The sequence below is a fragment of the Sinohyriopsis cumingii genome, chromosome 16 (genome assembly GCF_028554795.1).
Source record: "Sinohyriopsis cumingii isolate HCF-2022 chromosome 16, ASM2855479v2, whole genome shotgun sequence".
Lineage (NCBI taxonomy): Eukaryota > Metazoa > Mollusca > Bivalvia > Unionida > Unionidae > Sinohyriopsis > Sinohyriopsis cumingii.
In genome coordinates this window covers 25,890,991-25,916,777 of record NC_142976.1, presented here as the reverse complement: position 1 = coordinate 25,916,777, position 25,787 = coordinate 25,890,991, and the positions used below count along the sequence as shown (strand labels likewise).

The following is a 25,787-nucleotide window of genomic DNA, read 5'->3' as shown; positions in this document are numbered from 1 at the left end:
TATTATAATCCAGATATGAAGTGAATTGGGTAAAGTGCTGCTAGTTAAAAGAGCTGTTAAAAAATAAAATAAAAATTAACCAAAACTTTAAACCAAAATGTGTCCCCATTATATGGCCCCACTCAGAGACAAAACCTCAAAACAGGAGTGGTACTGAGATAAGGGGAGAATGTGATTATGGTATATTAAATATAAAGTGAATTGAGTATGGGGTTATGAAAATATATGTGATGGAAGAAACAAAATTGTAACCAAATGCTCTAACCAAAAGATTTTTCCAAATATAATTCTAAACCCATAGGCCTACTCCAGGGCAAAACCCTGGACAGGAGTAGTACTGAGAAAAAAGAAGTACGTAATGATATAATATTCCATATCTGAAGAGAGATGGATCAGCTTTACTGAGATGCTAGTGATGAAAAACCCAACACTGTCCAGAGTAACCCACATCCTCACAAATGCAGAATCCAAGTGCTAGATTCCTCAATGAACATGCATAAGAATTTATAAATAGGTGCAGTGCAGACAGCTCAGACATGCTTATGCTACTGCATATTAGATACAAATACTATAATCAAACCTGATAATCCACAATAAACTTCGGATACTTGTTGAAGACAGGGTACTGTCCCTTGGTGAGTGGCTGAATGTCCTCCAGGTGGCACTTGGGATGGATGTCCTCTGGTGTGGCCTCCATGAGTCTGTAGGCCTCCTTTATCACAAATTTCACATCCACAGCATTACGATGGTGGAAGAAATACTGAAATATAAAATTAAAGATCATTCTCAATCATTTTCAATGCAAAAGTTAATATATAAACTCACAGAAGAGAAATGAACCTTTATTGGTAATATTCATGTTTTTAAAAAAACTCATTTCAAGTCCAGAAGGTTGCATGTAGCTGTATATAACAGCCTAAAACTAAACTAAGTGCCACACTCAATATAAATATGCAAGACACTGTCAAAATATATAACAGGTCAAAGTCTTTTTAAAATATCTTCTTTAGTCAAAAAGCTATACCTGTACATATTGCTGCCACTTCACCTGGTTTAGTTATAATTTTAATAATAAAATAGTATAAATAAGAAAATTACAAAGTTATTGGTATTTGTGCATCAAACTATGAAACTATTACAAGATACGAAGTTGATCATTAATGAATGAATTTATTTCAATGAATTTATTTCAATGTTGAAAATGTTTATGTTCTCTTAAATAAAGATTAAATGTTCATTCTCATGCCAAACATGAAATTACCTCCCCAAACAATCTTGTTGAAAACATTTTTTTATATCAGAAGACATTTCAAGGCTACCTCAAATTCAAGGAATTTTCAAGGTTGTATTAAACATGCCGTTAATTAAGCTACAGAAGCTGTGATAAGATCTGACCACAACTACACATTTCTTTAAGTTTTACATCAACACAAACCTTGAAATCATCCAGTTCCACACACTGCATTAGTGGCCCACGAGCTGACATGGCATATGCCACAACAACCATGAGAAGGAAGGACGGGTGGTTACTGAACACATTGTCAAATAGGCTTAGCCACTCTTCTTTAGTTAGCACTTCAGAAAACAGCGACTCCAGCAAGGGCCAGGCATAAATCTGAAACAGATTGAAACTCACTTTAAACATTTATTGTTCTCTTCAAAGCTAGCATATATATAACTAATCCTATTTTACCAAATCTTTCTCTTGTACATTATTTGCTAGTAATCTAAACAAAAAGTCTCTATGTAAACAAAAGGCCCAAGTGATCGAGATTACTGACATCGGCCTAACAGCCAAATATAGAAGCAGTTGGTCATGGAGATCTTGGTCAAATATGCTCAAGGTCTGTAAAGCAAAAGTCATTTATAAGTTGCTTCTTCTGTTTTTAGTAACAACAGCAAAACATCTGAATGCAGACTGATATTATTTGTAAAAGTCTGAAGGGCAAAGATCCCAGGAAGGCATATGTAAAATCTGATCTTACTACAGACACATTTGACTTTGGATCCAAATCGTATGCAAAATTCTTTAATAAAGGATGCTCTCTGCAAATTTTTATCAAATTGTGATGTTATTATGCTCCACAAATTTCAGCAAATTTTACTTCCTCTCAGGCAATACTGTCTGTTAGAGGTTCGATTCTCCCATTGAAATCTGGCAGAAAATATGACTTTTTTTTGTACAAGTCAAAATAAAATCTGCTAATAGTCAAGTTGAATGTCAGGTTTATTCTGCACCCTCTTAAATCCTGCTTGTGATCTATAAAATATGGTTCAGAAAACAGACAAAATTAAATTTTTGGGGGCCATTCAAATTTTGTGACAAACACATTTTCTACATCAAAAATTTGTATTATTGACAAGACATTCTGAGCATACAGTAAAACATTTTAACCCCTGTGGTAATTAAATTGATGCTTTTTGCCAACTTTTGTCAAATATGTCATAATTTTATAATTATTTATATTATTCAGTAACAGTGGACCTACTGTGAATTAATTTATTTTCATGGTTTGTAAAATATTTACATTTTTTCATCAGTACTGTATGTTCTAATGTACAGATAGGACCCAACTGAAAACTGCACAGACCCAGATCTACTGGCATGTTATGCAATGGCAGCTCTGGGTCTATGCAGTTGGCTCTGACTTGTAAGGAGAAGTCAGTAGAACAAACAATACAGGCCCCTATCTGTTGGTGCATCCGGTGATGAAAAGTATGTGTTGCTTGCATTTGGGTTTGACTTGCATGCAAGTATATACGGTACTTAAAATAATGGATTGGGGAAGGTGTCTTACTGTTTATATCAAAGGATCTAATTTTAATGGGTCTCTAAATTCATTAATTGCAGCAAGTACAAAGTATATACTGTACTTAAATTAATGGATTGGGGAAGGTGTCTTACTGTTTATCTCAAAGGATCTAATTTTAATGGGTCTCTAAATTCATTAATTGCAGCAAGTACAAAGTTCATGGGAACTGTTACTGTATACCATTTCTTGTAAGTTTATTCTAAAAGCAAACTGTGCAGACACAGATCTGACTGAGCATAATGCACCAGCAGATCTTGGTCAATGCAGTTAGGAGTAATCAATAGGACAACATCAACCTTGATCTGCCAGAACACTATGCAATGTTCTTTGCAGTTAGACTCAACTTAAAAGTATATATGTGATTTGTGATCCATGGCCTCATTTATGGATTTAAGTCATAATTATTAAATTTGGTCTAATGACAGGTTGTTACACATATATTTAAATTGTTTTAATTAATGGTGGCAATATTGGATGGCCGTCATCTGTAAAACTTAAAAGGTTGTAATACCAAAATACTCACTCTAAAATTGTGTTAAAATGCTCAGTCATATATTAAAACAAAATAATAGCACATGCTGACATACAAAAAGTAAATAAATCTTTCATGTGATAATGATTTCAATATACATATGAACAGATGATATTTTCTTACTGTGCAGAAACTAAACTAGTAACCGACAGAAAGATACTGATGGGTGGACATAATCATTACACTATACACTCCACCTTATGATAAGTGCATAAAATCAATTGTGTACCTTTTGTTATGACTGCTGTGCTAGCTTTGGACTTGGAGATAATGCAGTTAAAGAAATGTGAAACACAGCTCACTGGCAATGAATATGGCTTAATGCAATATCTCTCTACTGATATGTGTTGTTGCATTAATAGGTAAGGATCAAAGCAGTCACCTTTATGCTGGGTTTTTTTAATGTTAAGAAAGCTTTTGACAATTAATCACTGGTAAGCCTGTGTTAGAAAATTGATTTCTAAAAGATTGCATTGTATATTGTCAGTGTGATGTATAATTGGTACAGCAAGTAGCAGGTAAGTGTACCGTTGGGTATAGTATTTTGTGACTAATTCCCAAAGACTAATGGTGTGTGACAAGTAGGTGTGCTGTCTCTACTTGTATTTAATGTATATATTGATGACCCTAACCATAAATGGAGTAAGTCCAATGTTAGGCTTAATATATGTGGCTCATAAACATGAATAATTGCAGTTTTGCTGATTTTATGTCTGTGCTTAGCCCATACATTGGAAGATTAAAAAGCAACAAAAAATGAATACTATGTCTATGTGGGTGTTTGACTATGATGCAGTTTTTAAATAGAAGTAGAAAAGGGTGATGCATATTTTGAAAAATGGTGAGACACATTCAGAAATTATTATGGATAAATTTTGCAGCACTAAAAATTGAAATTCTAATGATCTGAATATAACATTACTTGTTACTAATAAAATTACTTTTAAAATCAATAATTTTCTTTTCCATTCTTAGCAATATATTTGATGGACCTTATTCATGTCACTAAAATATTTGAAATGTGCTAAGGATGTATTGAAATGGCAATTTTCCCATTCATTTATCCAGTAACTGCAAATTTAACTTTTCTTAAAAACTAAATTTAATCTTGCATTTTTGTTGCAATATAAATAAGATTTATTCCTTCACATTTATTTAGGTATTTATCTGAATATGAAGGCTAATTTTAAAGTATTTTATTGAAAATAAAAGAAACTGAAATGTGTGTGATTTGGATTTTTAATGTAGCTTTAAAAAAAAATCATATCGCTATGATGTCTGCAGTGTGAAACTAAAATGGAAATAAGTACTGTTAAAGAAAGTATACATTATTTGAAATTAGTATTCTTCTCAAAATCTGGAAAAAGTAACAACTTTGTGATGAGTTATCTCTCCTGAAAAATCTTTAAATGCTTGTAACTCTAAAACTGTCACAGATTTTAACCAAATTTGACCAATTATTTAAATTAAGATGCCCAATATATTTTTATCCTGTTTATTTCTAAACTTCTTTGACAATTTATGAGGTAAGTTGCTATTAAAGTCATTCAGATCATGCACAAATGTTGTTATTTAAATCACAGCACATGAATTTGTGTTGTGCTTCACTGTGGACACATCTTTCTCATGATACAATGATGCACTTGTGTTACATTAATAATGGATGTTACGATAATAATGGGTGTTACATTAATAATGGGTGTTACATTAATAATGGGTGTTACAATAATAATGGGTTTTTTCTAATGGGGGTAGGAAAGTGGCATAGCAACCCTTGCAACTTTGTTAGGTGATGGGAGGCAGAATTTCTTGCTCTGCCAATGCAGTAAGCACCATAGCGCTTTGGGCATTTTTTCCATAGCACTTTGGGCATTTTTTCCATAGCGCTTTGGCCATTTTTTCCATAGCGCTTTGGGCATTTTTGTTCAAAACAATGTTGATAACTTGTTTGTAATATAGAGAGAAATGGTCCTTTTTAAAATCATGTTGATGCTAGTGAAAATAATAATTTTGAAAACTATAGTTTTTATAAATGTTTTCATGAACTAATTGTATATATGGTGCTTACTGGACCAAGAAAAAAGGTCATTACAACCTTCTTTTAAGGATATTAAAATCTGTCCTTAAAATCACTGCACAATTTCGAAGACTAGTACATATAATGAAATTTTTTTTTAGAGTTCCTCTCCACAAATATAGGTTACTTTATCATTAAGATAATTTTACACTAAGCCTCTGTTAGAAGGAGGGGCCCCGAGTGGCCGAGTGGTCTAAAGCGCTGTCCATCATGGATCACTGCCATCTCACCTCTGTCTGTGTGGGTTCGAGTCCAAGGCTCGGCAAATGCGGATATGTGAGAAAGCTTGCCAGTAGCTTCTCGTGGGTCGGTGGTTCTTTCCAAGGTTATCCCGGTTCTTCCTCCACCATTAATACTGGCCGCCATGTATAGCCTATCTTGTGCTGAAAAATGGCGTTAAACCCTATAACAACAACAACAATAACAACTGTTAGAAGGATGCATGTCCACACAGAGATACTTTGCTCAAGATTTCAAAGATCTAGAGTGTATGAGGAAGAGATAAACTAAAGTTAAAATAAAGAAAAGTAACACACATACACACTTGCTCAAAGTCATATAACTTAGAAATACTAACTTCAATTAAAATTAAACCAGAATCGTATAGCTTTCTGATTTATCTTATGTCCATCTATCAGAAAGCCAAAATTTCCATGACAAGGTGCACCCTAAATACTAAATTTATTATTTTGGTTTTTGACACTGACCTGGAGTCTTTGCTCAAAACATTTCCAGAATATGGGGACTAGTATAGTAATTATAGTACATCTATCATATATAACTGAATATAAGACAAGTCCAACTACAAAGTGCACAAACTCAGATCTGCTGTTGCAATACAAGCTGGCAGATCTGGGTCTGTGCACTTTAAGAGTAAACAACAGATAAAACAACATAGACCCTTATCTTCCAGCTCATACTGCAACAGCAGATTAGGATTTCTGTTGTTCGCAGTTTGACTCGATTTATAAATGAGTTTATATGGTATGTCTGGGAGATTTAGCAGCCTATACAAGGGATTAAAGTAACAAACTCTTCAAGTTACATCTTTCTAACTGGTATTATTTTAGTTACAAACTATCAGTGTTCAAAAAGGTGTTGGACATACTGGAACTGAATAAATATTAGTATACAAGAGTGTAATATTTGTATGATGGTGTTTGTGTAAGAATAAGAGATAGAGGGAAAGTAGGTAAGAAATAAAAAAACTAAGAGGTACACTGACCTTAAGCTTAATATCCAATGTATAAATATTAACAAGACTAGAAATAGTTAACATACAATTTTTATTCATTTAAATATATACATAGCACAATTAATCTCTTAACTTGTTATATTCCTCAACATATTATCCAATGATGAATAAAACTGGTATTTCTGTTTAAAATGCGTGCATGTAATTACATTGTTTTTGTACCAATTTAAGTTAAAATTCAATTTGTTCAGGTAAAAAGTAAAGACATAAAAATGGAATGTTTTAGGACATAAAAATGTGGATATTTGTATATTATTCTAAAACAAATCCAAAAACATTTGGTGGGTGTTTTCACTAAACTATCTTCTTTAAAAAAAAACTTAAAAATCTTACACTTATCAATATGTAGAAATTGATGGAACCTTTCATTAGTCTCATAAACATTATCATAAAATCTTAAAAAATATTCAAGTTAAGATACTGGGAGGACATTATAAAAATACTGTACATAAATTCTGTGTTATGGAGCATTTGTATGTAAAGGAGGGTAAGTAAACCTTGTAAAAATATTCAGAGAAATTGTTTCTTATGAAATAACTTTGTACAACACCATGGTTTTAAGAATACCACCATTACTGGTTCTTGAACTCATTAGGAGTCAGTTCTGATTGCAGGCTAAAATTGGAGCTAAACACACTAGAACTGTTCACAATGTCATTTAACTGTTGAATAATTTGACCATAATTCTTTGGAATACTATCTTGATCCTTTGCAGAGTGTTCTCCTGTGAGTTCATAACAAATATTCAGGAGTTTCTTCTCAACCTGCTGCTTCTGCTTCTTGGGTTTCGTGTTGCTGGTGCGATTCCTCTTATTTGCGAACCAAGCCTTTACTTGAGCCAGGCTGATCCCTCCTTTTTCAGCCATCATAACTTTCTCCTCATCAGTCGGGTATGGGCGGTCAAGATTTGCCTCAAACCATTCAGTCATTACTTCAACCGCTCTGGCATTCAGCTGTCTAGACTTTGGTTTTGCATTATTATTTTTATCATTTTCCACATAAGGAAGTGTCATCTTTAGCAACTGCAAGCTGGATGTAACACGGTTTGTTAGATGCATACGTTGCTGGTCGTGATAAAGATGAATTTTGCTTATTTCCTGCTGATATTGTTGCACACTTAATATTGGCCTAATTTTAAGATTACTTATTGCTTCAGCTCGGCTGGTTTCAATCTCTGCACACTGTATGCTGTAAAATTCCTGCAGTTCATGAACTTTGTAATTGTCCACTGGAAGTAAATGCTGAAATTCAGATTGTAAATTTGCTTCTTGCACAGCTACATATGCTGGGTCTAAAACAGGACTACAAACTGGATCCATCTGTACAGCAGAATCCATGAGTGAATATGGCACAGTGACTCTGGAACAGTCCTTCAGTAGTGCGAATTGCAGATCTTTGAACATAGGATGTGATGACAATTTTGCAAGATCTCCATTAGTTGGTGATGGTCTTCCATAAAGGCTCTGCAAAATAGCTGCCATAGTAACCAGTTCCAATGTCTTGGTAATTAATTCCTGAAGAACAATAATTCTATCACAAACCTTGTGAAGTTTTATCAAGAATCACTCAGCAACTGTCAATTTAAAAAAAAAATTCTCAACAAAAACATAAGTGTAAAATGCTGGCACACATCCAACTTGCACCTTCAGTGGACAGAAGGAAACTAACACAGTTCACAAGAAATCATTCCCTTTAAAACTGTTAGAAACAATGTCACAGAAAATCTGACAGGCAGTTGTCACTATGCAATGAATAATGGCAGACCAATCAGCTTGGGTCTTATTATTTCCACAACCAATAAATGTGAGGTTTATATTTATTGTATGATTTGGAGACTGTTATTCAGAATTCATGAGAGTGGGGTGTCCACTAAGTTACAGTTGAGTGATTATGACACTTTAACCTTTTAATTTGTACACCTGAAGTCTATTGTTTAAGTCTTAGCTTGTTAATTGCTATGCCAGGTAAGGATATATGCACACTATGAATGATCACAGTTCAGTGTCACAGCTCATTAAGTATGACCAGTCACTGGTCAAATGACCTCTAGCTTGGGATGATTGAAACAATTCATCCACAGTTGTCAGAAAGTACATGAAAATTAAATAGTAAAAATAGCATTAAAATTTTATTTGAACCAGAGCTTCTGCATTTCTGTGTCTATAGCTGTATGTATGTATGTATTTATGTATCTACAGTACTTAAGAAATTAATTAGCTGATGGATAAGACAAATTAAAACTCAATTAAATATATTTATTCAGAAATGTATACTGTATGTAAATCTATATTTAAGTAATAAAAGCCAAATCAAAACAATAAAGTTCAATTTCTAGTTGCTATTCACTGTTCTATACATTTTTTTAATGATTGTATTATGTACCTGATGTACACAGCCTAAAAGACCTACTGGTATAAACTGGTGTACAAGGCAAACATGGAAATAAACCCTGGATTGAAAGACATTCAAGTAAGGATAATTTCTTGGTTGGAATTTATGGTATCTGACATGTTGTGTATTTGGTTATTACTGTCAGTAACTTCCCCTGGACTAGATTGTGCATGATGTATTTTCATCTTCTGAATATATATGAAATGTGTTCATGCTAAAACTTGGCTAATAATATTTGGCCAGGAATGGAAAAATGGTTGATCTATGATAGATTTTGTTAAAAGCCAAACCTCTACACAGTGATCATTTTGGTGTCTGTTTTCCATTTGCATGTAAAACCACACTCTACAGATTAACCTCAAATGTTTAATGTTTTATATATATATATATATATATATATATATATATATATATATATATATATATATATATATTTATGTATATATATATATGTGTGTGTGTGTGTGTGTGTCAAAACCAAGATATCAAGAATCAAGAGATTTAAAAGTTGTGATCAGTAGATTGACTTCTAAATTAGATGTTTTATCAACAGAGAGAGAGAGAGAGGGAGAAAGAGAGGGAGTGATAAATCAAGGATATCAAAAGATTTCAGCATTTTGATCAGTAGTTTGACTTCTAAACTATGTTATATCAACAGAGCATGTGTGTGTGTGTGTGTGTGTGAAAACCAAGACATCAAGAGATTTCAAAATTGTGATCAGTAGATTGTCTTCTAAAGCTAGATATTTTATCAACAGAGAGAGAGAGAGAGAGAGTGAGTGTGTGTGTGTGTGTGTGTGATTGGTAAACCAAGGATATCAAAAGATTAAAAGATTTTGATCAGTAGTTTGACTGCTAAACTAGATGTTTTATCAACAGTGCATGTGTGTGCACATCTGTGTGTGTGTGAGAGAGAGAGAGAGAGAAAGAGAGAACCAGGACATAAAATCAATAAATTTAAAACTCTTGATCAGGAGAGTCTTTTCAATGTTTTCACCAAGTGGGGAAGGGAGCTAGGATCTGACTGACATTGTGTGTTTTTTTCCAAGTGGGGGAGGGAGCTAGGATCTGACTGACATTGTGTGTTTTTACCAAGTGGGGGGGAGGGAGCTAGGATCTGACTGACATTTGGTGTTTTTACCAAGTGGGGGAGGAAGCTAGGATCTGACTGACATTGTGTGTTTTTACCAAGTGGGGGAGGGAGCTAGGATCTGACTGACATTGGGTTTTTACCAAGTGGGGGAGTGAGCTAGGATCTGACTGACATTGTGTTTTTTTACCAAGTGGGGGAGGGTGCTAGGATCTGACTGACATTGTATGTTTTTACCAAGTGGGGGAGGGAGCTAGGATCTGACTGAAATTGTGTGTTGCCTTTGTACACTGCATGAAATTCCCATGGAATCTCTGAATTTTGACCAGTTTGGTAAAATGATATACAATGAGGAATGTTTAATTGTGCTCTGCCATAAAATTTTCAAACAATGTCTAAGTGCAATTATATCCACTTTTGTTCCATCCTCAAATAAGGTTTTTAAAAATGGTGTGTTTGTTGCAGAAGAATCATTCCTCACATTCAGTGGTGTCTGAATATGACTGCTGATCTAATTTATTCCTCCATATAATCTTAAAGTTCACATTGCAAAAAACACATCCCAAACTCAAGACATCTGATACTCACCTGTACATACTTAAACTTATATTTTCAAGCACTGCTGAGCTTGTAATATCTCACAGCTGGTGGTTTCTTACAACTGGGAGAAATCATACATTTTGGTTAGTTAATTAATTTGCCTGCAAACAGGTAAGAGCTGCCTTTAAATATTCCTTTAAAAAAAAAAATACCTACTCAAGTGTTTCTGCCAAAATCATTTTGGGTCCATCTTTCCTTTTTCTCACATTCACCACAGGTTGGCTGATGTTTAATCAAAGGCTCAAAAGCCATCATGGACCACCTTTGAACCCTTTATTATTTACAACACCTCAAGAATATCCCCTCTTTGACTTTAAATTCTCTGAATTACAACAATGGGGAAATCAATTTAATCTGTTGTCTACACATATTAGCCATGTTTTATTTTTCTTAATCCGATTACTCACACACATTATTGTACTGATCATTGCACTGGTGGAAAAGTTCTAGTCCCTAATACATAGGTTTTGACTGACTTCTGTAATGTGTGGCTTATTCAATCAAAAATACTGGGCTTGTCTTCTGTTTTCACATTTTCATTTTTTAATCTTTAAATGTTTAAAAGTGGTACATTTAAACTATGTGTGGTAGACACCCTTTAAAACAGTAAATTTGTCCTACCACTAGTAGAATAACATGGTTGTATGCATACTGATGGAGGATGAGCATCATTTATGGATCTTCCACCTGCCTGCTATGGAAGTAACAAATATGCTGAGCACCATTCCAAACACATATGACCATTCAGCAAGTGTGTTATTGACAGGGTTATTGAGCAGTCAGCATGTAAGTTCACTCAAGCAAATTTGGAGTACAGTATATAGCATAACTTAATACCTGTTGATTGAACAATTTTGTAATTAGTACACGGAACTGTTAGAATCATGAAAGAGACGTGTAGAAAATTGGTTTCAGAATCAAATAATAAAAAAGTCAGATTTTTATTGTCCAAAGATACCTCAAAACAGCAAATAAATTGACCATATCAGTGCTAAAAAATCTGACAGCCCAATGCCCCTGGCCCCTCTAATTTTAGATTGGGCCCATCTTGTATTCTAAGTTAGGTGCCCATCAGGCTTGTACAAAAAAACTTAATTTGCCTAAGGAAACTCTGACCGCGCTGATGAAAAGTATAAATGTATTTTCCAGATGCTGACATACCTGCCATAACATGGCGTAATCTAAATCAGATCACCACTGTCCTACATGAAATTGAGATCTGATTTTAATCAGATTGAAGCATGGAGTGTCATGCTAAAAATTACAATTTTGTACTCCCAACCCCCCTTGACATGGTCGTGTTTCAAGAAAAGACAATTTTCATTAATCTTCAAACAAACTACCAACCCCTCCAAAAGCCACCGCTTTCAGTATATTCCCGTTACAAGTAGCATGTTTAAATGGAAAACAGTCAGGATTAGAGCTGATGTAAAACTATCCTTTGGGTAGTTTAAATAGCTGCAATTAAAGGCAAAGAGGTCAAGTATAAACCACCATTTCACATATTACTTAACTGGCTGACAATAGCTAGTGAGATAAGTTTGAAGGTTACAGTGGGTGGGTCCACTGTGCTAATTTGCATAGGTAGGATCAGGAAGTGGAACAACCCATTATAGATAAATCAAAAAGATGCTACATGCATGTACAAAAGTTATTACATATTACTGTCTTGAATTAGAATGTTTAAGCCATATGTATTATATTTTTGACAAGTTTGTGAAGGATGTAGTTTTTTTTAAAAACGGATTTTTATGCATATATAGAAGGCAAAGTATGATCATTTCAGTTGTCGGAATAGTGTGAACACTATTCACTTTTAAAGCTGATTTATCAGCAAAGCCCAACAAAAATAAATTTAAGAACTCTTGGTTGATGGAGTTTTACTTTGTGAAGCATGCCAGTGTAGTGATTAACACTAATGCCACCTGCTTTACCTTCAAACCCCTTTGAACCCTATTGAATTTATATTCGAATTGTAGCTATTGCAAAACTGTGTGACAATATTAAAAAAGGTGAAGTTTTGGGCATGTGAAAACTGGAGTCCAAGCTTGTGGAATGTCAGTCACGGCTTGTGAGTTTAAGTCACCAGCACGTGGCCTGTGTCCTATCTAAATAATATTTTCTTTGAGCACTGCATATAGTTTATTCTGAGTAGTGATGAAATTTGATTACGTTATACATTGCCAGCTATTTAACTAAAGATCTAAATATTATACCCAAAGGTAAGATTTATTTTAAACAAGCCTTTCTACATGTAAAATAAAATATATTTTTATCAAAATGTAAAAAATACAGCTCTAAGACATCATGTTATTTTCACTGTACCCAACTGACTTAGAAATAAGACATATTTGTATCTGGCACTTCAATGCATTCTGAAGAAATGTGTGTGTGTTTTAGAACTTTAATGTAGCTTTAACAATGTTAGTCATATCGCTAGATGTCTGCAGTGTAGTAGTTTATAGTATTGTCTACAACTGAGGCATCATGCCAAAGACATGTAGTATGATGTCCCACCCAGTCACATTATCCTGACACCAGGTCAACCAGTCCTAACATTAACCTCTTAAAGCTGAGTGCTAAGCAAAGCAGATGCAAGGACCATTTTTTAATAAGTCTTTGGTATGACTTAGCTGGGGTTCGAACCCAAGACCTCCTGCATCCAAGGCAAATGTTCTAACCACTTAGGCCACCAGAGCAGTTCTAGTCCAATATAAGCAAAAACAAATTAGCCAGTATCTGAGCAATGCAAAATGGCAGCTGTTTGTATTCAAGACATGTTCATTATCTTAGAGCTGGGCCTACAAATTCTGTTTTAGACTAACTGGTCCAGGACCAGTAGGACTGCCTACTGCCCAGGTCCTTGGTCCAGTACCAGTAGAACTGCCTATTGCCCAGGTCCTCAGTCCAGGACCAATCAGACTGCCTCTTGCCCAGGTCCTCACAAGGCAAAGACCAGTAGGACTGCCTATTCCCCAGGTCCTCATAAACCAAGGACTGGTCTAACAGCTATGTCTGACATGCAAATATTTACATCCGTGCATTAACAACTGGAAAAGGCAGGAAATTTTTTTAATACAAACTCAAAATTGAGACAACTACTTCATTGCATTTTTCAATCATATCAATATTTTACTAAACTTTTCAAATCACATGATCATGTCTTTTATTGGTGGATCCACTCTTTAGTTAGCTAAAACTTCAAGCGTAAAAGTTTTCAATGTCAGATAAAAAAATATCAAATACCTAAATAAAATTAAACATTAGTCATCAAAGCTCATTCAGTGAAACATATGGAAAAAACAATCATAAAATCAATTCTTATACAGTCAATGGTTCCAAAAGCAACAATTCACTTGGCAGATAGTTAAGTTTCCTCTGAGCTTCCCCACCCCATTTTAGGCATTTTGACATTTTTGTTGTTGAGTAACTGGTCATGCATTCAGCTTCGGGCAGACAATCAGGGTCTTGCTTGAAAGGCACTGATACCAGGATGTTGTCAAATCTGGTCATGTACTCAGATTTGGGTCTTGATGATCGAAAGGGGTATCTTTTATTACAAGCAATAACCTTTCTGGTGCAAGTAATATGCTCTTTGCTTGTTTCTTGTGCTACAATGGGTCAGTTATACAATTGGACTTGCTTTTGAATAAGGTACTTCAAAGATTGGCTGACCATGCTGAACAAAATGACCTCTTTTCATCAAACTCAACCCATGGTCAGTCTTTTTCCACTGATTTTAAAAGTCAGAATACGTTTATTTGTATCATAATTTCTGTCCTTTTCAGACCTGAGATGTTTGAAGCCTTTCAGTACAACACGTCTTGAAGCAGATGAATGCCCTGTTGTTGATTCTTGCCCTCCGCCGGTAAAAAGAACTCCTAGTATCCAGAACATATGGTAAGCTGATACTATTGATGCCTAGTTTAGCACTGGTTGAGACTAGACAAATATCTGATTGATGAGACTGATGATCAGCATATTGCAGAAATTTAGCAGTATTTTAAACCAGCAGCCTCCCACTATAAAGCAACATCTGCTTGCATCAGAACATTTTTATGAATTTTTTTCTTGTGTTTTAAGGATTTAACAGCTTATTTTCTTCAATTTATACGAATAAGAAATAGTAAAGGTCCAATGGGCTGCTTACATATGATGGGTCCACGGCTAAAAAAACCACATATTCAGGCAGGTCAATGCAAACTGTCAGACGGTACTATGCAAGTCAATGCAAACTGCCAGATGGTACTATGCAAGTCAATGCAAACTGTCAGATGGTACAATACAAGTTAATCCAAAACTTGCCAGTCTCAATGCAATATAAACTAGCAGTCAATGCAAACTGACAGCTGGTCAAAACTATATAGGTTATTAACTAAGTAGTAGAAAATACTGGACCTGGGTCAGAAATAACCACTAATCTGTTCATCCCAAGGACTGGTTTTCCTGATCACTAAAATCTAGCCATCGCCAGTCCACTGGAGTAGTGAAAGTTTCTGCTGGGTATTTTCATAAAAGTTAATACGTGTGTGTGTGTGTGTGATTTGGATTTTTAATGTAGCTTTAAAAAAATTTCAGTTAGATCGCTACGATGTCTGCAGTGTGGCAGTTTATAGTGATGTCTAGCACTGGGGCATCATGCTGCAGACATGTAGCATGATGCCCCACCCAGTCACATTATCCTGACACCAGGCCGACCAGTCCTAACACTAACCTCTTAATGCTGAGCGCCAAGTGAGGCAACTGTTGGTACCATTTTTGTAAGTCTTTCGTATGACTTGGCCAGGGATTGAACCCATGACCTCCTGCATCCGAGGCAGACATTCCAACAACTAGGCCACCGGAGCGGTCCATAAAAGTTAATAAGTGGTTTTGTGTTGGATGTATCAAATAAAACAAGATGCCATTCTCCTTCATGGTTAATTGATTTGCTTACTGTGCTAACTGAATGCCTATCCGTTACAAGGTACAATGTATACCTTCAACAGAAACAGACACGTATTCTTCCACACATCAAGTAAATCAGGGTGATTACTGTCAAAAGAATTTTCCTGCACATGGAACTAGCCTGGTGTACTGACCCTAATACATATACAGTACTCGTGTACTGACTCCAACACATATTTTGATACAACTGACAATGAGAGATGTACGATACCAGGCTAGCATTGACCAACTGAAAAACATTGCATTGGCTGTCTGAACAAATAATTCTAAATTATATACAATAATGTGTTGTAACATTTACATCAATGTTAACATTCAATACACTGTGTGGTGACAATTGGAAAGATGTAAAAGTTTTGTAAGGTGTAGAGCTGCCACAACAAATATTTAAAATCAGATGATGACAAGAGAGAAAACCGTAAGAAAGTACCAGAAATGCTGGGAAAAACATAAGAATGGTTACAATATCACCCAGGAATGGCAGTGATGCTGTGTACTTTCTGCAATGATCATACAAAAAATTACGAAAGTGTGTAGGGTATTTCATTTGTGGTAGCATATAAAAGTTTCATAAATCATCTCTGGAATCACAAAAACGATGGTGCTCATGAACTCACCAGAAATCAACAATTATAACCCAGGAGATGCCATCAAGTTCTGGTACGCTGTTGGATCAAGAAACAGAAAGTTGGAGACTATGCTCTATGGGTTGTGATCTGATGATATATCATACACAGAAAATAAATATCAACTTTCAGTGATCTTGTATATGAAACAGAGTTGTTATTGTTTTGAGTTGATGTTAATAAATATTATTGGCTGAATTAGAAACTGAGCTTATTTATGCATGATTTCTGCAGGATCTGTGAAATTTAGTATTTAAAAAAATATTGTGGTAATCTTGTGGTTTAGTGAAGAAGAAAAAAAACCCTGAATTTCAAACCCTGGTAAAACTTTATTCTTAATCCACATTCATAGCATGACAACTGGGAAAATGTCTGGACACTGGCTGGACACCTGCTAGATATGCAAGTTTTTTTTTTAAAATAATAAACAGACAGTGCAAAAGATCACTCCGATAAGTCTTGTTGAATAAAAGGTCTAGGGCTATGGAGTCCAAATATTTAATTATTCACAGCATAACACAATCTGACCTTTTCCTTGATTAATATATTTACCAGGTCATATCAAGAAATATCAAAGTTAGGAAGCCGAACATTTAGACTTACCTGTGATGTAACCTTGTACTTGACAAAGTGCTGAAGAAGATACTTGTCATGGTGACCCAGGACATTTTCTATCATTCCCAGAATGTTGATTGGTGGGTTGGGGAAATATTCAAACCAGTGCTGGGCCCAGTTCACTGTGAAGGGATTAATAAATGAAACCTTTTAACAAAAGCATTACAAGAGGTCAAAGAGGGTATTTGATTACTCACATGGCTGACATATAATGCCAAATGCCACAATGCAAGAGCAGGTAAGTAAAAAAGACAAATTTGGTTAGAAAAAACCCACCACACTTTGGACTGTTTTTGAGAAGATATCTGAAGTCTTTTCTATTTAAAGTAATGGCTGTCCTATGGACTGGCACATCTGTATCATTTGTGCAAATCCAAAATGTCCTGATATCAGGATGCTTTCTGTCAAATCTGGTCAAATTATATTACACAGATTAGAGAAGTGATTTAAAGATTTTTTTAATTCTTTTCCATAGTGTGGCCATATTAGATGGCAGATGAGCATAAACTGTATGAATTTCAAAGGCAATCTAGCCAGGATTCCATCTGTTAAACTTGGTCTAATTTTGTTGTCAGAGGGATTTCTGAGTTTTCTCAACTGATATTTAGTCTGAAATTTTTCACTGGTTTCTGGAAAAAAAACTTAAAAACAGCAAATGCTGGACAATGCAAAATGGATGTAGGACTATATTATAATGAGCTTCCTTGGACATTTAACCAGGTGTGCAAAATAAAAATCAGCTGTTTCTGCTACAAAAGCTATATTTAACAATAATGTACACTATAAAATTATGTTCAATACATCAGAAAATCATCAAGCTAAATCATAATTTTTTCATAGAATTCTAATTACAATCCATTTGCTTTCCTATCACTGGTAACTTTAATCATCTCCAAATTTTGAATGACCTGACAATTATGATCTCTTTGATTTTTAAGCAATTCTTCAACATGCTTTTGTATAAATTTCCCAAACAATTTTAGCAGTTCTTAAAATTGTTGACCTATACTTCAATAACTCACGAACAAGCATTTTGGAGTAACTACCTGGTGTCGTACATCAGATTTAATAAGATAACTACAGGTGTTGTACAGCAAATTTAACGAGATACGCATAATTAGCTGCCACTTTGTTAACCTGTCATAATTTACATGGACTGCAATGTTGACACAAGTCAGTGAAGAAATTACCCCACAGGAAGAATATGGTTACTTTTATCCGAATGGGTAATCCCTGATATTGGCCATATTTTCCCCCAGACAGACAAAGTTATATTAGATGCTTATGAAAATGATAACAAATAAAACAAAAATTAAGTTTATGTGTTTATACTTATATTTCCACTCGAATTGCTTGAAATTATTTAAATCTGTATTGTACTTTTCACGTTTTTAAATTTATGTGCAGCTAAGGTGCATCAAACACACTATACACTGCAATCATGGTTTCATCTTTATTCTCTTTTCTAATTATTTAAACATCCAAAGGTCTCTGTATTTCCAATTTGAATTAAGCCTTAAACTAAACAAATAATTTGCTTAATTTTCATCATCTCATGCTGCTTTATTTCTCAGCATCATACATATTCACTCACCATCTATGCAATTCAGTTTCACAAAACAAGTAAATTAATATTTTGTACAATGGACAAAGTGCATAGTCTAACGCTTTGAAGTTCTAGTGAGCTGAACTTGGGTTAGACTCAAATAAAGGAGAGGGAATACATCTGACATGAAGTTTTACTTACCCATGATAGTTGCTATAATCTCAAAACATACAAGATGATTATTCTGGAAGAGTTTCACAAAAGGAAATGCAAGCACTGGTAAATACTGAGTCTCACCAAATATGGGGGACCAGTGGGCAAGAGCTGACAATGTTCTGGAAAAAAACCCAAAGTATACAGGTAATACAAGCATATAAAGAGATGTCAAAAGACTGCCATTATATTGTTTCTATTTTTAAATTTTTGAAGATAAATGAAAAGGCTGGACTTCATATACATCATCTCAAACTGTCACTTTTAAAAGGCATCCATGCTCAGATTCATGCATTTTCTCAGCTAATCCTTGCAAGTTATACAAAAGCCAAACTAAAACCAAAATACACAAGTTAAATGCTACGAAAATTCATATTAAAATATACAACATTCATTACTGTAATCATACTATGAAAACAAAACATGAATTGAGTCAAAAACTTAGTCAGTTGACTTATACTACTGCAATCGTGCTAGATGTTTTAAAGATATTACACAGAATACCCAAATTCAGTATATCATCTGTTTACCTCAGGCAAGTGTAACTTCCTCCAGAGCATGGACTGGATAGCAATTTTAATTGTACCGGTGAATTACACCAGGTACCTGATAAAACCAGGTTGCACATGTTGGATTTACCTATTAGTATCTACATATAGTTTTATAAAGAAAGAAAATCTGAAGGCCATAATTTATTAGAAAACACAAAACAGTAGCGTTTCATTTTTTTAATCAACCTTTACAAATATTTGTAAACAAAGCAAACACTTGTTCACAAGAGTTTTATTTTAACTTTAAACAAGGTTAACTTGTTTTAAGTTACCTTGATTTCTTCCAAAAACACAGACAAAAACCAGAGCTTTTTAAACATAAATTTATAGATAGAAATGGTCAAAAATAAAAACAAACTATTCCTTCATTAGAATTCAAAAGAGAAAACTCGAGAAGCATTATGAATCAAAGTATTGAGAATACTGATAGACTGAAGGGTGATGCAGCACATTACACAGGATCAATAGGATGAAAATAACTTGTATTTGATTTCAAGTAAATAACAACACCACTAAAACAAGAACATAATATGAATGCTGATGAAAATATTCATAAACCATTTTGACAGAAAATATTTAAACAGCATTTTATTTGTATTTCTAACGAAATGATTCTGCTCAGAAGTTCTTTACAGATGATGGAAAAACTATATCAAGGGAGGTAAACACTGTCTAATAATTTACTCTTAGGATTAAAATTTGATTTATGTCCCCTTACATAGCTAGACTTTCTTTTCGAGGCTAATGGCTAATAGAATGAAATATAGAAAAGTGCCTATTATTTAAAAAGACAGACTATTCTTTGTAACAGACAGTAGACAGCTCACCATAGGCTCAAGTGGAAAAATCCTTCTAAGCCTAAATTAATACCAAAAATCAAATCAATTATACACAGTTATTTTTCCAGATGCATTTACAGGACACACGGTACTAATTCAACACCAATAGTAAACATATGGAAACACCATCATATTCAAAATTCAATAACTTAAAATTTCTGGGTGCTGATGGTGAGGCCTATAATTCTCCATGCACATCTAACCTTGGTGCAAGCTTATGTGTGGAGAACACCATATGAGCCACATTTTGTTTATTTACATGTGCATGAAGCACATGTTATTGATTCTGCACCAAATGAATCAGGTGCTACTTTCATTACTGAGTACTCCTGAGTCAAGCCTGTAAAAATACTAAAATTACATCAGTAGAAATTTGTCTGTATTTTTTAAAAAATTACATATAGGATAAGCTCTCAAAAGATATTTTTACTAAAATTTTAATTTTCATTATTAACCAATTATGGACCACCAAACCTGTAAATACTCTATTATCTGTTCACCCATTTCTAGACTGGTTCACAGTTCTTCTGTATAATTAGTACTGTGTGTCCTACAGTATACCTTTGTAATATTCTAAGAAGCCGTCTACTCTTGATGGGGTACTCTTCATGCAGTTTTGCATAGGCAGGATGGGTGCCTTTGTCCACAAGGGCTGCATAGGCAGAATGATTTTCTGGTAGCCTCAATACTGATCGCCAGATGAACATTCTGAAATGTACAACAAAAGGTATGATAAGAAATACATTGTTGAAAACCCAATGTTGATATAGCCATCTGTTTGGGAGTAGAGATAACAATATTTTCAAGATGGCCACTATAGTGGTCATATAGAAAGTCAGCTTGCATCATTTTCATTTAGGACCAGCTAGACATAATTATAATTCTACTGATAAATTAACACAGCAATAACAATATTTTCAAGATAGCCACCAATGTGGCTCTATTGGACATCAGATCAGCACCATTATAACTTAGAACCAAATAAGACCTTGTGTAAAAACTGCAGGTGAATTTACAGGCTTATTTGCAGTTCTTTGTCAGGAGTGAAGACACTATCGGGGTAATTTTCAAGGCACCTTCCTGAAGGAGACATCCTAGTCAAATGTATGTTAAACTCCATACTATAGTCAGGAAAATGTTCGTCTGGATAGATATTGTGTTTTTCATTGTTGACAGGAATTCAAGCCTAGCAGAAGTGAAACACTGGAATTGTCTTGTCTTAGAATATAACTCACTGGTATATTTGCACAATGTTGTATAGGTAGCTGGAAGTCACTGATGGTTCTGAAGTGAGACACTACTCTGTCATTAATTGTTGTGAAGAGACCATGTCTGGTGGTGAAACTAAAAGGGAGTGCCTTGTTATCTGTGAAAGTGAACTTCAGTAATTCCTTGAGGACTTGTTTATTGGATCACTGAAGTATGCATTCTGCAGATATGAACTGATTTCAAAATCTCTTTACTGAATGGCATTGAGAACAAGTTTCATTATCTTCATTCTGAACCATGGTGCCCAGCAGAAAAGGTTGAGAGAACTTGTTTATGGCTCGCTTTAGTGTCCCTTCAGTGCCAAGAAAAGTCTTCAAAAAAGTCATGACGATTTTGTGTTCTGAACAATCTCCACTGATCTTTTTTGGAGAAGATAATCAATTTTCTGCTGCAACGACAGCTATGAAGGGATCTTCTGTTACGTCTGTAGCAAAGCAAGCCTGGACAATGGGAACAGGGCTGCTTAACTTATCTGGAGGCCCTCTGAGATGACCTGCAGGATCCATAGATAACTTTCCTATTCTATGTCAAAGTGATTGAGTCTTCCCACCACCAGCTTATGTTAAAAAGGCAGAATGAGCTTTTCTTTTGGAAAGGAAGCTGGTGTGGAGAGAAAAAAAATCTCCATCTCAAGGCCTGTTGTAACTGGCCCTTGGTAAACACTGTTTTGACCAGATTGTGCCCTGTAGGACTGTTTCTCCATTGGGCATTCCCTTGAGGGATCCTTCTTGTTTCTCTTTTACCTGATCTGGAATGAATGATGGTGTATAGGGCACTGGACCTGTAAGACATTTGTGTCACTGACTATGGACTTCCTCCACATGACCACTGAAATATGGTTTAATGACAACGGCAGGAATTGAAGTGTGACCTTATGATGCTCTTTAAGCCGAAAGTTTAGAGAAATGCATTTTTCACCACTAATGGAGTCAAAGGTGGCGAAATTCAGGTGGCAACAGACCAAACTTCCTTGATACAACAAAGGTGATTCTTCGCTAGACATCCACTGGATTGAGTAATGGTTACGGAGGAGCTTCTAAGCACAAGTTGTTCTATTCTTAAGAATGGGGTGACATGTACATCTTCAATGCACATGAGGGCCTGGTGAGGCCTGCCAAAACTGATAGCAAACTAGACCACCTCCTGCAATGCATGCAATGACCTGGCCAGACTACTGAGACTAATGGCAAATTAGATTACATCCTGTAATGCATGTGATGGCCAGAAGAAGCCTGCCAAAACATTGCAAACTGGACCACCTCCTGCAATACATGTGAGGGCCTAGTGAAGCCTGCCAATACTGATGGCAAACTAGACTAAGAATTCAACCACAACAAAATACTGTAATCAAAAGATGATCACTGAATGTGCTGTCTATGGTTCAAGCATGGTAATGGGCATACAGGACAGTAACTGTCACCACAAGACAGAACTGGTAAGTAGTGGTGGGCCAAGAGGGTTGGTGGGCTGTGATGGGCTATACTGGAGCCATTCAACATTGGTCTGTTAAGGCTATGGACCAAACTGGGTCCATACTGGAACCTGGATACTGTGGCACTATACTGGCTATGTACTGACATGGATCAATTGTTGCACCTGTAATGGATATATGCTATAGGCTGATTCCTCTCAACCTTTATTGCTAAAAACTAGCTTTGGTGAGTTGGATTTGTAACATAGAGACTATACTCCTATAAGGTATTATGAATGGGTAGCACATTTCAAGAAACCAAAAATTCTAACTAAATATTTCTGCCATAAAGATAGATCAATAAACATGACTCACATTAGCAGCAAAAACAAAATCATTTAGTACCTGTACTTGGCTGGGTATTCATAATAGCCTTTGAGAATTGCTCTCAACCTCTCCATGTCCAATCCTTGTGGCAGATCCCTCTACAAGAAAAAATACAAACAGGCCTATTCAGTTATTTATTTTGAAATGTAATCATTGGAACAATAATCTGCAGATATACTACATATCTATCCGCTCATGCGTCTCTCTATGCACCCATCCATCTGTTACTCAGTTGAACTCGTAACTCCATCTACACCACTGATAAGAGACAGTGATCATGTTTGCTTTTAACAGGATGAGTAGATGACCACAGGTCCTGGATGCAGCCCTAGGAAAGGAGGGGATAGCATTCAAAAGTCACATGTTCATGGCCAATAGTCTTCTTGTAACGTGAACCTAATCTACACTGTCAGAAGGAGGGCAATCATATGTATTATTTAGATGACAACAATGGCTTACACTCCTATGTTACCCAGAATCTCATATGATTAGCTCACACATAACAAAAGACACATCTCCCATGGACAGAAAAATTTATTTCATTTCATTACAAATACTCATCCCCCATAAGAAGTAAATACAAATCTGTGTGTGTGTGTAATTTGGATTTTTAATGTAGCTTTAACAATTTTTCAGTCATATCGCTATGATGTCTGCAGTGTGCATGTTTATAGTGATGTATAGCACTGGGGCATCATGCTGCAACATGTAGCATCATGTCCCACCCAGTCACATTATCCTGACACCAGGCCGACCAGTCCTAACACTAACCTCTTAATGCTGAGTGCCTAGCAAGGCAGCTTGAGTACCATTTTTATAAGTGTTTGGTATGATTCGACTGGAGTTCAAACCCACAACGTTCTGAACTGCATACATCTCCCTTCCACAGGAACACCACCATATTGTTCTGAACTGCATACAACAAGAACATGGGCCATATATACTTGCTTATAGGCTGAGCATGACTGCAAACAGCACAGACCATTATTTGCTATGACACATAATATACCAGCAGATCAGAAATTATATTCTTTGTTCTGCTGATTATTCCCAACAAAATGCAAAGACCCAGATCTGCCCACACATTATGCACAGCTGAGTACTGTAATATCTCAGGTCTTCAAAATTTCCTTCTCCTTTGGCAAGTTAATCTTCACATGGCAAGCAAATATCCAAAATGTAGATAATCTGGTGGAAAAGATCAAATCTGATGCTGTTCATCAGGGAACGCCTTATCAATGGCAGTCCTGGAGATTTTAGAAGATTTTCTGTCTTCTTTCATGTGGATATGGTTTTATTTTAGATGAAAAATATATTCCAGAAAAGAAAAGCTTTATTTTGTTAATAAATTGATTTGGGCTGACAAGGAAATAAATATTTTAATATGCAAATAAAATTCTAACATTCATTTTTCTGTGCAAGTAGACCTTCAAAATAAAATTTGTTTAAAAAAATGCAGGTAATCAAGAATATCAGGAGATAAAGAACAGAATACTGAAATAACTAGATTAAACTGTGTAATAGAATTACTGATTTACCAATGTATTCTTACCTGTCCCCAATCCTCTTCTTCCCTTAGTTTATTTTCTTTCCCTCGGACAGGAGCCGACTTAGCTCTTAGCTTACTCTCTTTTAGCTTCTCTGATTTGTCAGTTGTCATAGTCTCCGACATTTTGTTACCTGTTACAACTTTAACTAAGGGAGCAGGTGGCTAAAACAAACAGAAACAAAGCAATTTAAACATTACAAGCCTCTCTTCCATTCCCCTTCTTAGATGCTCTTTCCTACTGTGAAAGACTGTACCATAAGTTTTGCACCCATAAAATTTTCCCCAAGTGTACAGTTTCACAAATTCAGCAAGATAATTGAGTTTGTGGAAATATTATGCAGCTGCATTAAACAATTTGATGCAATGTGGTAAATATGTCTACCATTAATGCAAATATCTTTTGTCACAAATCTGTTGATTGTACTAATTCCAGAAGAATTTGAAGACACAAAAATACTAAGGTTCTTTGATGAGTACTCAATTCCAATCATAGTTATGAAATGAGCTGTATAATTTCTTTTACAAGCCTTGCAAATCAAACGATTGAAATTTTTTCAAAGTTTTATAAATTTGATTTAAAATGATTAAAAACATTCCATTTATGATATAAAGTAAAATACTGAATTTAAAACTGCAAAACTGCAGAATAATGTAATGAATTTAAAATACAATGGGATGCCTCGGTCATTCATGATCTCATGAGGTGTTATTGTACATGTTACATATAGAAAAAATACATTTTGGATAGCGAAATGAATCTGAAATGCAATGGGATGCCCAGGTCATTCATGATGTCATCAGGTGTTATTGTACATGTTACATAGAGAATAGGTACATTTTGGATAGTGAAATGAATCTGAAATGAATGGCATGCCTTGGACATTCATTACATCATGAGGTTTTATTGTACATGTTACAGATACATGCCAACCTCTAGAGATGTATAAGCATAAATATTACTACTGTAAGTGACAAAAAAGCATAATCTGAAAATAATATCATAGTCTATATAATACATACATACATTCATGCATGCATACATACATACATTCATACATACATACATACATACATAC

The 25,787-nt window shown here is 35.0% G+C and overlaps 3 protein-coding genes across 3 annotated transcripts in view; 1 reads left to right on the top strand and 2 right to left on the bottom strand.

Annotated features, from left to right (window-relative positions):
- Positions 1-14,658, top strand: part of LOC149780105 (small conductance calcium-activated potassium channel protein 2-like) — a 338,659-nt gene extending 324,001 nt beyond the window's left edge. The window contains exon 3 of the transcript XR_016415007.1: positions 14,547-14,658. The gene's annotated coding sequence lies outside the window, so the exon portion shown is untranslated. The remainder of the gene's footprint in view (positions 1-14,546) is intronic.
- The window catches only part of LOC149780104 (TBC1 domain family member 31-like), a 94,525-nt gene that overhangs the window by 33,750 nt on the left and 34,988 nt on the right, over positions 1-25,787 (bottom strand). Inside the window, exons 8-14 of the mRNA XM_089936866.1 lie at positions 24,715-24,873; positions 23,181-23,260; positions 20,657-20,803; positions 18,694-18,827; positions 16,935-17,068; positions 1,436-1,615; positions 581-760 (exon numbers count right to left, since the gene is read on the bottom strand). Coding sequence (XP_089792992.1) covers positions 581-760; positions 1,436-1,615; positions 16,935-17,068; positions 18,694-18,827; positions 20,657-20,803; positions 23,181-23,260; positions 24,715-24,873 — 1,014 coding nt within the window. The remainder of the gene's footprint in view (positions 1-580; positions 761-1,435; positions 1,616-16,934; positions 17,069-18,693; positions 18,828-20,656; positions 20,804-23,180; positions 23,261-24,714; positions 24,874-25,787) is intronic.
- LOC149780106 (uncharacterized) lies at positions 6,692-8,188 on the bottom strand. Its single transcript, XM_089936328.1, has one exon. The coding sequence runs from the start codon at positions 8,156-8,158 to the stop codon at positions 7,250-7,252; it is 909 nt and encodes a 302-aa protein (XP_089792454.1). The 5' UTR covers positions 8,159-8,188; the 3' UTR covers positions 6,692-7,249.